Source organism: Symphalangus syndactylus, chromosome 5 (genome assembly GCF_028878055.3).
Source record: "Symphalangus syndactylus isolate Jambi chromosome 5, NHGRI_mSymSyn1-v2.1_pri, whole genome shotgun sequence".
Taxonomy (NCBI): domain Eukaryota; kingdom Metazoa; phylum Chordata; class Mammalia; order Primates; family Hylobatidae; genus Symphalangus; species Symphalangus syndactylus.
In genome coordinates, this window is record NC_072427.2 from 145,945,233 (window position 1) to 145,964,314 (window position 19,082).

The following is a 19,082-nucleotide window of genomic DNA, read 5'->3' on the forward strand; positions in this document are numbered from 1 at the left end:
GATGGTAACTTAAACATGTTTCACTCTGCTGTGTTCATCATTCCTTACAGGTGTGCAGATCAGTGAGAAGACCTCAGTTTTTATCACTCAATTGCTTGGAACTGTAAACTTTGAGAACATGGATACTTTCTATAGAAGAGGGATTTCTTATTTTGGAACTGTAGGTTTGACTAAAGAATACATGCTTCCATTTCATTTTCTTGGATCATAGATTACCCTTCGAAAATTTCTGGTCACTTTTTTCCTACTTTTATAATACATTTTAAGCATTACTATGTCTGAGGTGCTAGAAAATGTCCTAGATTGAAAGAAGCAATAGATAACATTATAGTTTTTTCCATACTTTATATTATATATCTATGTATTTAATAGAGTATCTTTCTGTCTGTTGAATTTAGGAAAATGATAAGGGATCACATTTATGAGTAGAAAACTATTTCTCTGTAAAAATGTAAACATTTTGTGTTTTAAGTCATATTAATTATTCTTTTCTTATACAGCTTAAATTTTCAGGTCCCAATAATGTACCTATGGTGAACAAGTTGTTGCAACTGGAACTCAATGATGAATTTATAGGAAATTACACTACAGATGAGAATGGCGAAGCTCAATTTGCCATTGACACTTCAGACATATTTGATCCAGAGTTCAACCTAAAAGTAAGACATCAAAGAACAGAAGTAGACCATTAGACATCCCACAGAGGATTTGGATATCAGAAATGTTAAACATTAGGAATATCTCAAAAGATAACTTGTATACAGAATATATTTTAAAGAAAATTTAAAATGTAGCTTATTTTATATAATTTGCTTGTTCACTAAATAATATATGAGAATACTTGTTCGAGAGGATGAGAAGCTAAAAGTCTATCACGATTGTTATAAATTTGCTAACAACTAATATTTTCCTCTAGGAAACACGAAGTAGCTCATGAGGGTGATTTGACTTTCTTCTTCAGATCATTTCGTGCATAATAGGGGAGATCTTATACTTTATTTTCTGCTGCTTAAACAGAATTTTGCAGTTAAATAATTTGTCAGTGTTCACATGTAGCTGAAAGAAACAGAACTGAAGCCCAATTCTGTGGCTTCAATTAAAGAGTAAAAAACACAATTCACCGTCAGTCTAATGAAATATTTACACAATCTTTCATGGTCATGTTTTGTATACAAAGAGCAAAGTGCTATTATTATTTTGATTCCAATAACTTAACATTAAAATGTCAGCCACAAACTGAGATTCCTCCCTACTCTGGAGAGTTGAGAAGCCTCCATTCTCAGTAACAACTGTCTTCGGATGTCATGATGCTAAGACCCTTCACTTTCTTTTGTCATCTCAGGCCACATATGTTCAACCTAAGAGCTGCTATCTTCCCAGCTGGTTGACGCCTCAGTACTTGGATGCTCACTTCTTAGTCTCACGCTTTTACTCCCGAACCAACAGCTTCCTGAAGATTGTTCCTGAACCAAAGCAGCTTGAATGTAATCAACAGAAGGTTGTTACTGTGCATTACTCCCTAAACAGTGAAGCATATGAGGATGATTCCAATGTAAAGTTCTTCTATTTGGTGAGTCTCAGTCAGTGGGTTCCTGGAATCCTGTTCAATTGCACATCTGCTTAGCCCAGCACAGCTTAGAAAGCATGCATCAGTCATGCCACGGTGACCAGAGTAAGGGCAGCTTTCTCACTTTGCTGGTGAATACTGTTCGATCCATTAACAACAAACAAACACAGAGAATGATCTAAGGCAATTTAAGTTTCCCTAAGGTTGAAGAACTTGCTGTTCAGAGTCTGCTTGTTTAAGCATTCAAATGTAACTCATATCAAGTATTTATGATACTCCGTAATAGTAAAATATTGGGCAGATGCCAGAAAGTAAGATGGAAAGCTTATTTTGATAAGCAGTAAAAGGACTTTGTTCTCTTGGTTCTGTCCATTTTGTCTTTCTAAGGAGGAGCCCCAAACCTTTGTGGCACCAGGGACTGGCTTCATGGAAGACAATTTTTCCACAGATTGGGGGGGATGGTGGGATGGCTTCAGGATGATTCAAGCATATTACATTTATTGTTCACTTTATTTCTATTATTTTACATACTCACCATAATGTGGAATCAGTAAGAACCCTGTGCTTGTTTTCCTGCAGCTAGATGGTTCTAGCTGGTGGTGATGAGAGACAGTGACAGATTATTAGGCATTAGATTCTCATAAGGAGCGTGCAACCTAGATCCCTCACATGTGCAGTTCACAGCAGGGCTTGTGCTCTCATGAGAATCTAATACTACTGCTGATCTGACAGGAGCTCAGGTGGTAATGCTTGCTCACCACACTGCTCACCTCCTGCTGTGTGGCCTAGTACCTGACAGGCCATGGACAGGTACCTACCGGTACACAGCCTGGGGATTGGGGACTTCTGCTCTAAGGCCTGTAGAAGAGTGAAAAGACACAGACCTGGAAATTAAGACATTAACTTGAATCCCCCACCCTCTCCTAGTTAGCATGCAAGTTAGTGCATCTTGGACGGATGCTTGAACTCTTTAACCCTTGGCTTCCTCAGGTGTACAGTGTAATTGGAGATTATAAGACTTACCTCTTAGGGTAAGTGTTCTGTGTCAGGCACTGTTATAAGGATTGTATATGTGTTAACTCATTTAATCAGCCTATAGATATCTCCATTTTACAGACAATGGAACAGAGGCAAACAAGTGAAACATCATGTCTTAAGTCACAAAGTTAATGAGCAGGCGAAGGCGTATTTGAAACCGGACAGCCTTGACAATTTCAGAGCTTTATGTGCCACTTTATACAGTGCATTGCACAGAGTTTACAAAGTTTCCAGTATATAATAGAATCTCAATCAATTTTAGTCATTTTCTCTGCACTTTTCCAATTTATGCAAAGTCTATTTTTAATATTTTCTTGTGGAAGCTACCCTATCTTATGGAACAGAATTACCATTAAGTAATAAATTACCTAATCGCAATATGAGAATATGATGACATTAGATAATATATTGCATGTTATGTTTTCTTTGTTCCACACAGATGATGGTAAAAGGAGCTATCTTACTCAGTGAACAAAAGGAAATCAGAAACAAAGGTATATATAATATATTCATTTTAAAATATGTACTCTAACTTCATTTTTTCTTATTAAGGAAATATAGACATTCTATATATGGGAATTATATATATTAAGAAAATATATTTTTATATATAGTCAAACATATATGTGTGTGTATATAGATGTGTGTGTGTGCATATGTATGTGTATATATACATATAGTGAAAAGAAGTTAGAACGAGCACTTATTTCAATTTGTGGATGAAGGGAATAGTTAGCACAGCCTGAGGGAAGCTACTAAATGTCTTGATGAAGGAGAGTTCTACCTGTTTCTTTTATTGGCAGATCATTGAGTACATTAGAAAAGTGATATACAAAATCCCAGTATTGTTATTATCTAAATTATGCAGTCTTCTTTATTTGTATATGTACTTTCTATTATTTGATTTATTTGTCTTGAAAATAGGGCCCAATTTACTCTTTCTGTCCATGAGCCGTTCTCTTTTATCTAAGCATACCAGTGATTCAGGAAACTTTCAGCATTGTATCTCTTCGTCTCCTATTTACACAGCCTGGAATGGAAACTTCTCATTCCCAATCAGCATCAGTGCTGATCTGGCTCCTGCAGCTGTCCTGTTTGTCTACACCCTTCACCCCAGTGGGGAAATTGTGGCTGACAGTGTCAGATTCCAGATTGACAAGTGCTTTAAACACAAGGTGATGTTCCTCCTATTTCTGGCCTGAGAAGTGGAACAGTTTGCTCCCTGCTGTCTTCTCGTCTGACTACTATCACCTTCACGTGGGAAACTCACACTCAGCGCTGGCATAATTGAATTATTAGGGGATGCGAGAATCACCAAACACAATGCATGATCTTTGGCAGCAGTGCCAATCCTGAGACGGCAGCAGGGTGGTGAAGGGGGTCTCCTGCAAAGAGAGCTGAGGGTGAGAGTGGGCAGCGGAAATACAGTACAGAAATCTATAAGGATTTATTCAGGAAAGATTAAATGTATTGAGATCATTCATCTTTACATAAAATGGTCTCTACTCTCATCTCTTCTTTTTCTCTACTTTAGGTTAACATAAAGTTCTCTAAAGAGCAGGGCCTACCTGGCTCCAATGCTAGTCTCTATCTTCAAGCGGCCCCTGACTCATTCTGTGCCCTCCGGGCTGTGGATAGGAGCGTCCTTCTACTGAAGTCTGAACAACAGCTGTCAGCTGAAAGTGTAAGCTCTCTGACTTCCTCGTTTTTCATGTTTCTCTGGACTCCCAGAAGTCTTACCCTTCAGATGATGTCTTGAACATGTTGAAAATATTGAATGTTTTCTTCCTTTGTTCCTTCATGGATTATACACTTATTTTTCTTGGCTATCCTAAGAACATGCTTATAACAATACAGAATTTGATAATTATAACAGTTTAGGAATTTTACAACTGTGATTTTTAAAAATCATAGGTGTAATCACAGATGTGGAAACCTGGAATGAAATGAAATCTCTATGTTCAAGGAGATGCTTGGATTCAGTGTAAAGTTATTATCTATAAATGGATATTGTATTTTCTTAAACATTTCCAGACCTGGAATTCCAAAAGTTCAGATCAAATTTATTTCGGTTAATGATTGTTGGATATTTTCCATTTATTTCTGACACAATTACATATAAATAACTATTGAAATTTATGATCATATTTAAATCTAATTTAATAATTTAATTTTTTTCTGATTAATATTATACCTATATAATATAGAAAATGTGCAAAGTATACAAAGACATAAAGAAGGAAATCTTTAAAATCATTTATAGTCCTAACACTTAGGCATCTTTATAGTTTTGCTGTAATTTTTCAAATCTCTTTTCTGAAGGCATATATATTTTACAAACTTGAGATCTCACCAAAAAATACAGTTTTGTATTTTGCTTTCAACATTCTGTAGTAAGTCCAGTTTTAAATATAAAATTATAGAATTCAGTAATAATATTTAATAACTATGGATCATTTTATAAAACATATTTTTCTCAATGCAAAACATAAATACATTTAAATTTTCTATTACAGGGAGCAAAAATACTTTTAGTTAGAAGCTTTCAGAATCTGAGGAGGCATCAACAAATAAAGGATAAATTTATCTATAAATATGGAATATGGCCGTGTGCTGTGCTCACACCTGTAATCCCAGCACTTTGGGAGGCCAAGGCGGGCAGATCGTTTGTACTCAAGAGGTCGAGACCAGCCTGCACAACATGATGAGACTGTCTCTCCCAAAAATATAAAAAATGAGCAAGGCACAGTGGTGTGCACCTGTGATCTCAGAAACTTGGGAGATTGACATGGGAGGATCACTTGAGCCCTGGCGGGGGCGGAGGTTGCAGTGAACCAAGACTGTGCCACTACACTCCATCCTGGGTGATAGAGCGAGACCTTGTCTCAAAGAAAAAAAAGGAGTATGTGTATATATATGTATATAAACATATATATTTACACACACACACACACACACACACACACTTTTTTTTCCCTTGAGAGTTTCATGGATTCAGAGTAAATAGCTTCTGCTCATTCTTTCTACAGTTGGAGGTGGCAATATCTTAGGAAAACTGCCTCAAGAAAAGACCATCAAAGGACCACAAAAAGAAAATTCTAGAGGCATTTTCAGGGGTCTCAGAATATATCAGAGCCAAAAGAGGTTACCCTTGTTTATTATCGATAGCTATATTAATAGTATAAATCAAGTGAAGTTCTATAAATGAGTGAATTCCAATTTATATTCTATAAGTTTGTTATTTTTTGTATTATCTTATGTAAGCTTAGTTTTTAGTTTTAAATAATTTTTAAAAGTGCAAGAATTACACAGAGAACTCCCCATGTACCCTTGACGTGATTCACCAGTTTGTGAACATTTTGCCATACTTGTTTTCTCTTTCTCACTCTCTCTACCCCTACACACACACACACACACACACACACACAGTTTATGGCATTTCAATTTTTTCTGAATCGTTTGAGACTAGGTTACATGCATCAGTCTATTGTGAAAGAAAAATACAAACAACTCAGGACCCCAATTCACGATGCTAAAAGGACAAAAAATGAGGCTGAAAACTGAGTCATGGAAGAAGTTGTTTTTCTTTTGTTCCTAAGCAGATAGCTACTTTTTCTTCCTTGTTAGATTAGTTAGTGATTTACCTATTTTGCTGAGTTTTCCAAAAACATATAATTTTAATTTATTAATGTGATGTAATATGATATGAGGTTTTTTGCTACTCCACCACATTAATTTCTATTTTTATCTTTATTATATCTTTACTGGTGCTGTACTTTGTTGCTATTTTTAGCTTTTTCACTTAGAAATTTACTTCATTTTCATTGATTTATTTTATTGGGCTAGGTGTTTTTAAGCCTATAAGTTTTTCCATGATTTCTACTTTTGAAGTACCTCATAGATCCTGATACAAAGCAATTGCACCATTTTTATTTTTCAGAAATTCTGTAATTTCTGTTTGTATTAACCCTTTCACTGAAAATTTACTTACTGGAGTACTTGATAATTTTCATGTAAAAAGGAATTTATTTTAGAGTTTTCTTTTAAATTTCAAGTTCTATACCTTCATGGTCAGCAATATTTGCACCAGTATATTTTTGCGCCCAAATATATAATGAGTTTTTACGAATATATCTCATGTGTTGAGAAGATATAGTCTCTATGATCAGTTTGTTTTCTATCCACGAGGTTGGATTATTTTGATCCTTTGTATTCTTACTTATTTTGTAAAATTTATTTAACCTTCTTCTGCTGAGTGGTGTGTTAAAATACCCTATGAATAGTGCTCTGTTTCTTCTTGCATCTGCTGTAGTTTCTGCATAGATAATCATAACTGTTGTGCCTTTATTATGAATTGCAGCTTTTAGCAGTAAGTATTCTTCTCTGTCTTGTTTGATGTCTTTTGGCCTTACTTCTATGATTTCCGATAACAGGAGGATTGCAGCCTTTGCATTCTTGTTATTTTCCTTTACTTTTCCTTTGGATTTCACCTTTTGAAATATGCACTTCACTTGTCTTTTGTATCAAGTACAGCATTGGGTTTTGTTTTAAATATACATATCTTTGTCTTTTAAAGGAGAATAAAATCTGTTCACTCTATTGATATGATGTATGTGTTAGGCCTCAGCTCTATCATACTATTTTTCTTATGATTCTATATTTTATTTAAAGCAACTTTATTTCTTTAGCTTTTATGTTTGTTTTTTGTTATCTTGCTTAAAGCTTCTTTGAGTATTCAGGCTAGGTTGAATTTTTATTTTAGTGGTTATTTTTATATTTACATATTTTATAATATCCTAATATCCTAATCTCATTTTTTCTTGCTTAACCTTAATATCTAGTTAGTTATGGCCGGGAACAGTGGCTCACACCTGTAATTCCAGCACTTTGGGAGGCCAAGGTGGGCAGATCACGAGGTCAGGAGATTGAGACCATCCTGGCTAACACGGTGAAACCCCGTCTCTACTAAAAATATTAAAAAATTAGCCGAGCGTGGTGGCAGGTGCCTGTAGTCCCAGCTACTCAGGAGGCTGAGGCAGGAGAATTGCAAGAACCTGGGAGGCAGAGCTTGCAGTGAGCCGAGATCACACCACCGCACTCCAGCCTGGGCGACAGAGCAAGACTCCCTCTCAAAAAAAAAAAAAAAAAAAAAAAAAAAATCTAGTCAGTTATTTTTCTTTTTTTGTTTTTTTTTTTTTTTGAGACGGAGTCTCGCTCTTTCACCCAGGCTGGAGTGCAGTGGCGCGATCCCGGCTCACTGCAGGCTCCGCCCCCCGGGGTTCACGCCATTCTCCTGCCTCAGCCTCCCTTGTAGCTGGGACTACAGGCGCCTGCCACCTCGCCCGGCTAATTTTTTTTTTTGTATTTTTAGTAGAGACGGGGTTTCACCATGTTAGCCAGGATGGTCTCGATCTCCTGACCTCGTGATCCGCCCGCCTCGGCCTCCCAAAGTGCTGGGATTACAGGTGTGAGCCACCGCGCCCGGCTAGTCAGTTATTTTTCATCTTTGAGTCTTAACTGCCACCTACACAATAGTCAGTAATCTCTAGTTTCCACTTTTCTCTCCCTCTTCTCTCATTTTATCGTTGCATCTTTCCTTTTTTGTCAGAATATGTAATGTTTACATTCTGTATTATTTCTCCTATTCATCAAGTTTTACTAATTGCCTGAGTCATCTTTTGGTTACGTAAAGCTCATTCTCCAGGAGGCCGGGGAGGAAGATTGCTTGAGCCTGGGAGATGGGGGTTGCTGTGAGACATTATCATACCACTGCGCTTCAGCCTGGGCAAGGGAATGGGACCCTGTCTCAAAAATAAATAAATAAAAATTTTTAAAAAGTGCATTTTCTACCAGAGTCCTCAGGATATCACATACGTATAGAATTCTCTGACATTTTCATATTCAGAATTATTTTTTCTAAAGCCTTAATAAATGAAGGACAGGTATTTGTATATTAAATCTTTGGTTTATACATTTTAAAATTTCTTTGAAATGCTGCCTTACTACTGACTTGCTTTGAATATGGCTTTTAATAGTGCTGACGTTAGTTTAATTCATTTTCCATTGTGGGCTATTTTATCTTTATGTCTCAAGGCCTTGAATGTTTTTTCCCCTTTATACTTTAATCTAATAGTTTCAGTAAGAACGTATTATTCTGTAGAAGTTTTGCCAGGTACACAGTGGAGTCATGCAATATGTAAACTCGAATCTTCTTTTATTTTCAGATTTCCTCTGAATTATAATTGTAAATATTAGTCTTTCCATTTTTTTTGTTCTAAAAAATCTCTGTACATTTGTTGGATCTTCCTTGCCTGCTTTCCAATTCAATCACTTTGCCTGTGACTTGTTTTAATTCATTCTTTCTCATTTTATTCTTTTTTTTCCTCTATGCTGCTTTTAACGTTTTCTCTGAACAATTTTCTCTTGATGTCCTTATACTTTAGAGTTTATTTATGATATAATTTTGTCTAGTTTTCCTGAGTTCAATAAAGCCTCATTTTATTTCTTCTTGGGTTTTGTCCGTTTCTTTATTTTCTTAATTGAATTTCTGATTCATGCTGCCTTTTAAATACCCCAAATACATGCTTAAGAATATTTCATTCATGTTAAATTATTTTGGTCTGGCTTTTCTTTGTTTACTTATTTATTTACTTAGTGACTTTAGTGGAGAAGTTTCATTAGCTGAAATGTTTTAGTTTGCATTTCCTATTTTCTCTTACAGCAGCTTTGTATGGAGTTGATTTTTTCTAATTCTTGATATTTTGTGCAGGGTGTTCATAGGTGAAGAGTGCCCTTTCTATTTTTTTTTAGTAAAATGCATTATTTTAAAAATGTTGGTGATGGAAATGAGGGTGGAGGGAGTTATTTTATCCTATGACATCCTTCCCTTTTTCAAATTCCCTGTCTCCAAGGGTCTGCATACCTCCTCTTGTGATCTGATTATTTCCCATTAGCCATGTTTTTTGGAAGCTTCCACTTCCAGGCACATTCATTCCAAGCCCTTTCCCTGTGTGCTGTACTGGGAACTGTTGAGTCTGAAAACTATGATTTGTATTTTTAACAATGCTAGACTTTCTCTTACCTGGAGTGGACTTGGTGTGTGTTTCTTCTCATTTCTCGGTGCCATTCTGCTCTCTTTTTCTCTGCAGTCTCTTAAGCCTTCCCTCTGCAATAGCAGTAGAAGCTCTCTTGGAATTTGGTGTTTGTTTCTCTACTAAGAAATAATTTGAAGATCATGGTATTCTCTATATCGTAGTAATGTTAAAGATATTAGTCATGAGTATCATTACTTGTTCTCTTTGTTGGTTTTATGTTTTCTTTGGAAGGTTATGTAAGAAGATTTAAAATCAGGCAGCTAAGATTATTCTCCAGACTTAGAAATTCCGGCATCATAATTGATTGTCTGTACAACAGGCCTTGGATTAATCAATAGTCAGGCATTGCTTTCTTACATTGTCTTAAATCCTGCACTTAAGCTGAGAAATTCTGTGAACATGACATCAGTTGCCTAAAACAAAACTGGTTTGCTCCTTCGAAAGGACGAGCTTATGTGAAAATACTGGATTAAATATGATGGCCATGCTCTTCAAGAAAAGAACAGGAATAAATGGTACAGTACACAATTTGCCAATTTTGTAATTTTAAAAGAAGTGCTTAAAATTATTGGGAAATATTTTTTCTCATAGGTGTATAACATGGTTCCAAGTATAGAGCTGTATGGTTATTTCTACCGTGGCCTCAATCTGGATGATGGCAAGGAAGACCCTTGCATTCCTCAGAGAGATATGTTCTACAATGGTTTATATTACACGCCTGTAAGCAACTATGGGGATGGAGACATCTATAATATTGTCAGGGTAAGATCACTAAGGATTTTGGAAAATATTTTATCTCAATTTTTAGTACTCATAATGCATATTGATGTTTTCTTAATTATGTAGTTTTCTTCCTATACTTTGAGATTTGTATCTGTAATCTGCCAATAGAGTACATAGAAATTGTTTTATAAAAAGGAGATGTTAATTTTGTTGATTTTAAAATTTTCTGCTGAAAATAAATCATGTAGCTATAATTACAAAACCTCACTTAAAAAAAAGACAGTCTCCAATTAATACAATAAATCTTATGCAAAGATAGTCAAATCAAGAGGCCAAGAGAGTGTAGACTCCAGATATCCCTAGGCCATTAATGAGACATGCTGAGCCTTCCATGAAATAATCTTTATAATTAACGTCACAAGTGTGTAAGAAAACGGATATTGAATCAGACAGACTTTATCAGGTTCCAGCTCTTTAATTTACTGAGTGTGCCGTGTGTGTGTGTGTGTGTGTGTGTGTGTGTGTGTATGTGTTTGATGTTAATTAGGGTAATGATAGTGCTGATCTCATAAGTATTTTCCACTTAGGATGAAATGGAGAATAATGGAAAATACTTAGAAAAATGCTAGCACATAAGTGCTAGATAAATCATAGTGATTATCATTTTTTCTCTAAATTAGGGATTTTCCATAAGTCAAATAGAGGTAAGTTGACTTGTAACTTCTCAGGCCTTTGTTAACACAGAAAATATGGATACTTATGATCCATTTATCTTTACAATATAAATAATAGGCCTTTTATAGTTCTTGCATGAAAAGAATGAACAATATTTTTGTTGTTTGTTTCTTTAAAGAACATGGGTCTAAAAGTCTTTACCAATCTCCATTACCGAAAACCAGAAGTATGTGTGATGGAGAGAAGGCTGCCACTCCCTAAGTCGCTTTATCTAGAAACAGAAAATTATGGTCCGATGCATAGTGTTCCATCTAGAATTGCATGTAGGTAATCTTACATTTTTTGTTGGGGGATGACCGAACCAGTTTGCGGAATTTAGTGTATTTGCGATAAACTATACAATTTTGGAATTTTATATGTGAATTATGCCATGTTTTTGGCTACAATTAGACATCCTATAGTTGGATAAAGCAGAATAAGACAGACTAGACATGCTTTTGGCTATAACAAGAAATTAGCTTCAGATTTGAGATGTAGTTTATTTTTATTGATAAAATACAATGTCAGAAATACAATCATACTTCACTTAGTGATGGAGAGTTTGTTCTGAAAAATGCATTGTTAGGTGATATTGTTGTGCGAACATCATGGAGTATACTTACACAAACCTAGATGCTGTAGCCTGCAACACACCTAGGCTATGTGGTAGAGCCTCTTTTTCCTAGGCTACAAACCTCCACAGCATGTGACTATACTGAATACTGTAGGCAGTTGTAACACGATGGTAACTATTTGTGTATCTAATCATTGCTAAACATGGAAAAGGCACAGTGAAAATGTGGTATACAAGATGAAAAAAGTTGTACTTTATATAGGGCACTTCCCATGAATGGAGCTTGCAAGGTTAAAAGTTACTCTGAGTGAGTCAGGGTACAAATATATTTTCTTTCTTTACATTCTTATTCTATAAGCTTTTTCCTATTTTTTAATTTTCTTTAATTTTATACTTTTTGGTTAAAAATGAAGACCCAAACACACACATTAGTCTAGGCCTATACAAGGTCAGGATCATCAATATCACTGTCTTCTACCTCCACATCTTGTACCACTGAAAGTTCTTCAGGGGCAATAGCACGCATGGAGCTGTCATCATCTATGATAGCAATGCCTTCTTCTGGAACACCTCCTGAAGGACCTGCCTGAAGCTGTTTTGCAGTTAATTTTTTTGATAAATAAGAACAGTACACTCTAAACAGTAAACAGTATAGTATAGTAAGCACAAAAACCGGTAACATAGTCATCATTATCAAGTACTATGTACTGCACAGAATTGTGTCTGCTATATTTTTATAGGACTGGCAGTGCAGTAGGTTTGTTTACACCAGCATCACCACAAACCCATGACCAATGCGTTGCACTACAACGTTATGATGGCTTTGATGTCAATAGGTGGTAGGAATTTTTCAGCTCCATTATAACCTTATGGGACCACTGTAGTCTAAGTGGTCTGTCATTGATCACAATGTCATTATGTGGTACCTGACTGTGTATAGGAACAGGCAATGTATGGTGATACAGGAAAACAGTCATAGTAAGTGACTGTGATACAGGAAAGTAAGGTGTTTTATGGAGACCTTATACCCTGGTAATATATAGACCACAATTTGCAGAGTCCAAGGTCTGAATAAGGTACTTCTTCCTTTTTTTTTTAGCTAGTGGAATCAGAGAGAAGAATGCCGACTATGTAGAACAGGCTATAATTCAAACAGTAAGAACAAACTTCCCAGAGACATGGATTTGGGACCTCGTCAGTGTCAAGTGAGTTTTAACCATTTTCTCTCCTATGTGTCTTTATTTCTATTTTCTTTTTCTTTCTTCACTTTTATTCCTGGGTATATAAAACAGTACCATATTTGTAAAATATGTGTCATTGATTTGCATGTACTTATCATACATTTTATTTTTTTCTCTAGCATTGTTTTCCCTTCACCAAGAGTTTCTCTTCTATTCATTTTATGCAGACAGATTTAACCTGCCCCAATTAAAAAAAAAAAATGTGGCGTTTAAGGAAAAATGACCTTTCTATACTCAAATTTTATAAAAATACAGCTCTCATTTTTATCTAACGCCCCATCCAAACAATATAACTCACTTTTGAGCTTCAATCAATACTTTTCTGCTTGCTCTGCACTTAATTTTAAGTTCTTGGTTCAGACAAAGAATGTGTTTTACTGATAACCTCTTCTTCCAGTTCCTCAGGCTCTGCCAATCTTTCGTTCCTCATTCCTGATACGATAACCCAATGGGAGGCAAGTGGCTTTTGTGTGAATGGCGACGTTGGATTTGGTGTTTCCTCTACAACCACTCTAGAAGTCTCCCAACCTTTCTTTATTGAAATTGCCTCACCCTTTTCGGTTGTTCAAAATGAACAATTTGATTTGATTGTCAATGTCTTCAACGACCTGAATACATGTGTGGAGGTGAGTTGTTCTGTTTGATCTGGAGGCAAAAATCTAACAAAGCTAAAGTATTCTCTTTATCCTCAAATGCAAAATGCTACTATAAGGGTATAAGACTTAGGTCCATATTCCTCAAACAAATACAATTGCTTTCATTCACAGTGACAGTTTAAACATTGTATTGAGCATGGCATTTCATAGAGATGTGTGTTCCAGTGCTATTCTCATTGCCATGATTGCTTTCTTAGATTTCTGTTCAAGTGGAGGAGTCTCAGAATTATGCAGCAAATATTAATACCTTGAAAATCAATGGCAGTGAGATTAACCAAGCTGGAGGGAGGAAAACAAACATCTGGACTATTATACCTAAGAAATTGGGTAAGCAGCTATCTGTCTACACCAGTCACTCATAGAAAACCAGCCCATATTTATTGTCTCCGTTTATTTTCCTTAAATTGTCTATACAAACATGATTTTCTCCCTCACATTTTTAAAATTCTTATTGTAAATTCTCCATTAGAAATTCTAATCTATAGTAATCTAATTTCTGGTTGTTAATGCTGTGTAGATCAAAACCACCATTCATTTTTACAAGAGCATAATGTAATTAAAATACAATAGAAATGCTAACTTGCATGACCTATCACGGACTACATGTTTGGCATATGCCATATCCCAAATGAAGGCCATGTTATCATTAATGCCACCTTAATTATTTGACTTCTCACTGGGTCCTTCACCTGCCATCATGAACCCAGGCCACCTTCACAAAAATTGCTGCTGCATCACAATGACCAGTTAGGGAATTGTCAGGTTTGTAAATTTACTAGATGTGCCATGGGGATACCAAAATCACTAAATGATTGGATTGAGATCAAAAACTGAGAGTGTTGTCTTAGTGCCTATGCTATCTGCAAGATGGAAAAATAAACTTGTCTCCTATTGAAATATTGAAAATACATGGAATGGAAAAAGTTTAAAACTCTAGTAAACAAGGAATGCTAGATATAATGTGTGTGATACTTTTAATCACTACTTTTAAAAAATAGTCAGTCAAATTTTCTTTAATGTCCTATATTCATTGTATTATTTTAACAGCAAATAATATATCTATGAGATTATTTTAGCTCAGTTGTGATGCTGTTCTCAGACTATTTTTCTATTAGATTTGAAGTTTCTCAATATTTCTACTGTACAAGGTCTTCAAAATCCTACCTTGGCAATTGAGATAGAATACTGTACCAACTTGTATAGTTTTATGACATTAAGTCAAAGACACAGTTTTAAGAGTGAAATAGCAAGCTTCCTGAGACAGAGAAACAAATAAAACACAACAACAACAGAAAGAACAATATATTAGTTATGTATATTGGTATATAGTCATGTAAATAATAATAACCTTAAACAATGATTGTTTTTAGTCCTCTAATTTTTACAAGCAAGGACACTGGAGATCAGTTCTAATTATATAATGTGAAATCAGGAAGTTTAAAAACAATGGATTCCTTGCTAGGACATTATTTCAATCCAGTGCCTATCTACTATATCATATTTTACTATGTTTGCTTGATCTTGGGAAGTTAGGAGCCCTACTTAGCTGACATTATTAGCCTATATTGTCATAAGTAACCTTTATAAACAATCAATATCAAGAAATTGACTCAGACAACTTGTAAAATGTTACTTTTCCTAAAATTTCTTAAGTTTTCATTAAGTAAATTTATCATTTAATGTAAGGAATCATGAAAATCATGGAACAGGTGAAATGGAAGCTACCACATTATACCTAGGAAGGAGAAGAAACAAGTTATTTTGTTCTAAGCATTAACTTAATGATAGAATTTGGTTAATCCAATTCAAGACATGGGTCACAGACTCTTGTCATTTCTCATTACAGAAGGGACCAATGATCAATTTAATTTATATTTGGGAATGTCTTCCAGGTAAAGTGAATATCACTGTAGTTGCTGAGTCCAAACAAAGCAGTGCTTGCCCAAATGAAGGAATGGAGCAGCAAAAGCTAAACTGGAAAGATACTGTGGTCAAAAGCTTCTTGGTAGAGGTATGGATATGCAAACCATCAAGCTTTTCCTGAAGAGAAACAGACATCTAAGAGGTTCTGTATTAAAAGACCTTCTCATTGAAGAGACTTAATTAGTTGACAACATTTACTTTTGACACAAGACATGCCATTTTAAATGAATTAAAACAGCATAAAGTTCATCCTTTCTTTAATTAATACCTCACCCAGGATAGTAAAACTTAACACTTGAAACAGACTTGACAATTTTTTGTTTGTTTCTGAGTCAAGATGTTTCCTGTACACCTATTTCTCTCCCTTCTCTTTTTCCGATTCTCAAATTCAAGAGACAAATCTACTTGTCCTACACTCCCGTGCAGTTCCCGTTATCCCCAACAAGAATCAGGCACTCCAGCCTGGGCGATAGAGCGAGACTCCGCCTCAAAAAAAAAAAAAAAAAAAAAATCAGCACTTGTCAGAGGAACACCCTTGATTTGCCTCTTGGCACATCCCTGCTCCACAAAGCACTTTTAGTTGTTTACTGGAGATGCTATACAGGATCAGGGGAGCTGAGAGTGTCCCACAATGACATCAAGATTATGCCTGTCCAGCCTACAGAACACAGGGGCTCAAATGGGTGCTGGTGATGTCCCGTGCCTTCCAGATATGAACAAAAGGGGACCATGATTGGGATCTCCTCTCAGAGATAAACTTGCACCAGCCATGCTTAAGTGAGCTGGTGCTTAATCACTTTTCCTTCATGGACAGAGGACCTTGACTCATTCTTCTGTGCTTGTTTGTGTTACTTTTTGACAGCCTGAAGGTATTGAAAAGGAAAGGACTCAGAGTTTCCTTATCTGTACAGAAGGTAAGAGGAACTTTTAGGAAGTCAAATTAGTCCTAAATAAAATTCACCAAGAGAATCAGTTCATGTCCTCTCCTTCCACATGAGTCCATGTGCCCTGTGATTTCACTTTAAATAGCTCATGGAGGATTCTTGTGTTTCATGCTTTATCTTTATGGTATAATTTTAGCCATCAAAAAGCATATTCAGGAGGTGGTTTTTAGTTCACTTTCTGAGGTTGGTCTGCCCCTACCTATTTTTTTTTCATCATGTGTATTCTTAGCTCCTCTTATGATATGGTTGTCACACAATATTGGACAATGGGTTATCAGGATTGAGGCCCAATAGCACATAATATAATCTTGGCTTTTGTAATCTTAGGATAAAATAACCCATAGATAGATCACTGCCCCTGCCCCTCAGTCTCCGGTTTTATGGCCATGAGGGGTATTATTTTACCTGGTTGATGGTGATCTGATTATACTCCCTCATCAGAGTCTTCAAGCTTTACCCTTTGCATGTGTTGTTTTATGCGTTACAGTCAGTGTCGTTTTTACATTTTTTTTGTACATAAATAGTTCAGGCACTAAACCAGTGAAGAACAGGGACCACAATCTGTTGCGCAGATTTAAATGCCATTTTCTGAATGCACTGTTCTCCTAAACTAGGTCAAATTCCCAACTTCATCTCCCCTAATAAACAACTTGTAAAATCAAAATAAGTAATGGAATCTTATTTCCAATACGTTTATCCCCCAAATCTGCTGATATAAAGAAGCCATCACATTTTTTAAATCAATATTTTCATTCTAGGTGCCAAAGCCTCCAAGCAGGAAGTTTTGGACTTGCCAAACGATGTAGTAGAAGGGTCAGCCAGAGGCTTTTTCACTGTTGTGGGTAAGTTGATTAAATTTTGTGTTTCACTATGATTTGAAAATCTTGGTTGAGGTGGTCTTTAAAAAATCCTTAAAATAACAGAATAGAGATATTTTCCTAAGCTATCAATTAGAGGGAATTATTGTTCAGATCATCCTCTATATTTCCTGATGGGATCTGAAGGGATTACAGTACCGTTTCCAGACCTATATTCCCAGGAAACCCTAGCTTGGGTATATGGTAACTAGTGTTCAGAAAGCAAGAGTTTCTTTATAATCATTAATCTGAAATATTAAATTCACCTCTTGGAGAATTGAATTAACTTTGCCTGTTAATGATGATGGGAGTTTTCTCAGTAAAAGGAGAAATTTTTGTTGTTGATACAAAAGGCAAACTTCTTTGTCTGTTATTAACATGAACATCTCTTGGAAGGGATGGATTACACTTTGTAATTCATAGGATTGATTTAAAAAAAAAAACTAGCAAACAAGCAAACAAACACATTCTCCTAACTTCCTCCTCTCTCTGGTAATGAGATTTTCAGAAATATTTTTCATAGCAGTTTAACTTCACCCTTCATGGCTATCTCCTCTTTCAAATTGCTTCATAAAACTTTCTTTGTTTCCACCATTTAGACTCAATTTTAAATGTTACCTATTCCACTATGCCTCTTTTGTCTATAGTTATTAATGCGGAGATGGCAACTATAAACAATACAGCTTTCCGCTTTTCCTGTTTTTAGGGGATATTCTAGGACTTGCCATGCAGAATCTGGTTGTTCTCCAAATGCCCTATGGAAGTGGAGAGCAGAATGCTGCCCTACTAGCATCTGATACTTATGTTCTTGACTATCTGAAATCTACTGAGCAACTGACAGAGGAAGTTCAATCTAAGGCTTTCTTTCTCTTATCCAATGGTGAGAAGATTTAAGTAACTTCTGCCCATAATTGTTGAAATCAATTGTTACTCATACCAAGATGTCATAAGCTGTTTCTATGCAGTAGTCTGGTGAAAGAAAAGTGAACCTGAACCGAGGAACTCTCAGTCCTAGCTCTGTTTTCCGTTTGACTTCAAAATCTGTGCGGTCAGCTAGCTTCATAATTTACAGCTGCAAAGTTTTCAAGCTATGCACTTAATTTTTTTTTAATGCCTGGTATTTTGCAAGCTACCTTGTTTGTTGTCGTTATTGTTATTGTTTTTGTTAGTTGTTGTTGTCAGTGGTTCATCTATCAATGTCTGTTTGTTTTTGTTTTTGTATTTGTTTGCTCACCTGTGGTCTGTTGCAGTGAAGTGATTGGCTTTGTATACAGAAAGAGGGCCAATGTTGTAAAATGTGAGGTTAAGGAAGTCCAGGAGCATAAAATAATCTTCTTTGGTTTTTCTTCTCAGAAAGATAACAATGAAATAAAATGACCTTAGGGGAAATATACTGAATAGTTAGTAGGTACCAATGATGAGGCAATTACTGAGCCAGACATATCCATGTGTATTATCTTGTGATCAAAATCCTATAAAGTAAGCGTTATTTTTTCTCCCTTATGAATACAGAACCTGAGTTTCAGAAGTTCAAATAGAAATGATCATCCTAGTGATTTGTGTCTAACACCAATACCTAGGGCTTGCACTGCACTATTCTTTCTCTTCTTTTTTAGGTTAAAAAGTAATTTCCTACAATGTTCTATTTTAGGTTATCAAAGGCAGTTATCTTTCAAAAACTCTGATGGTTCATATAGTGTGTTTTGGCAGCAGAATCAGAAAGGAAGCATATGGTGAGACATAAAAATTTT

General features: G+C 35.6%; 1 protein-coding gene across 1 annotated transcript in view; it reads left to right on the top strand.

Annotated features, from left to right (window-relative positions):
• The window catches only part of LOC129483384 (ovostatin homolog 2), a 48,128-nt gene that overhangs the window by 16,110 nt on the left and 12,936 nt on the right, over window positions 1-19,082 (top strand). The window contains exons 10-25 of the mRNA XM_063640799.1: window positions 51-160; window positions 501-659; window positions 1,343-1,570; window positions 3,045-3,099; window positions 3,635-3,780; window positions 4,140-4,289; window positions 10,291-10,461; window positions 11,276-11,420; window positions 12,810-12,915; window positions 13,349-13,577; window positions 13,805-13,934; window positions 15,500-15,618; window positions 16,393-16,444; window positions 17,233-17,316; window positions 18,038-18,211; window positions 18,983-19,064. Of these exons, the coding sequence (XP_063496869.1) occupies window positions 51-160; window positions 501-659; window positions 1,343-1,570; window positions 3,045-3,099; window positions 3,635-3,780; window positions 4,140-4,289; window positions 10,291-10,461; window positions 11,276-11,420; window positions 12,810-12,915; window positions 13,349-13,577; window positions 13,805-13,934; window positions 15,500-15,618; window positions 16,393-16,444; window positions 17,233-17,316; window positions 18,038-18,211; window positions 18,983-19,064 (2,140 nt within the window). The remainder of the gene's footprint in view (window positions 1-50; window positions 161-500; window positions 660-1,342; window positions 1,571-3,044; window positions 3,100-3,634; window positions 3,781-4,139; window positions 4,290-10,290; window positions 10,462-11,275; window positions 11,421-12,809; window positions 12,916-13,348; window positions 13,578-13,804; window positions 13,935-15,499; window positions 15,619-16,392; window positions 16,445-17,232; window positions 17,317-18,037; window positions 18,212-18,982; window positions 19,065-19,082) is intronic.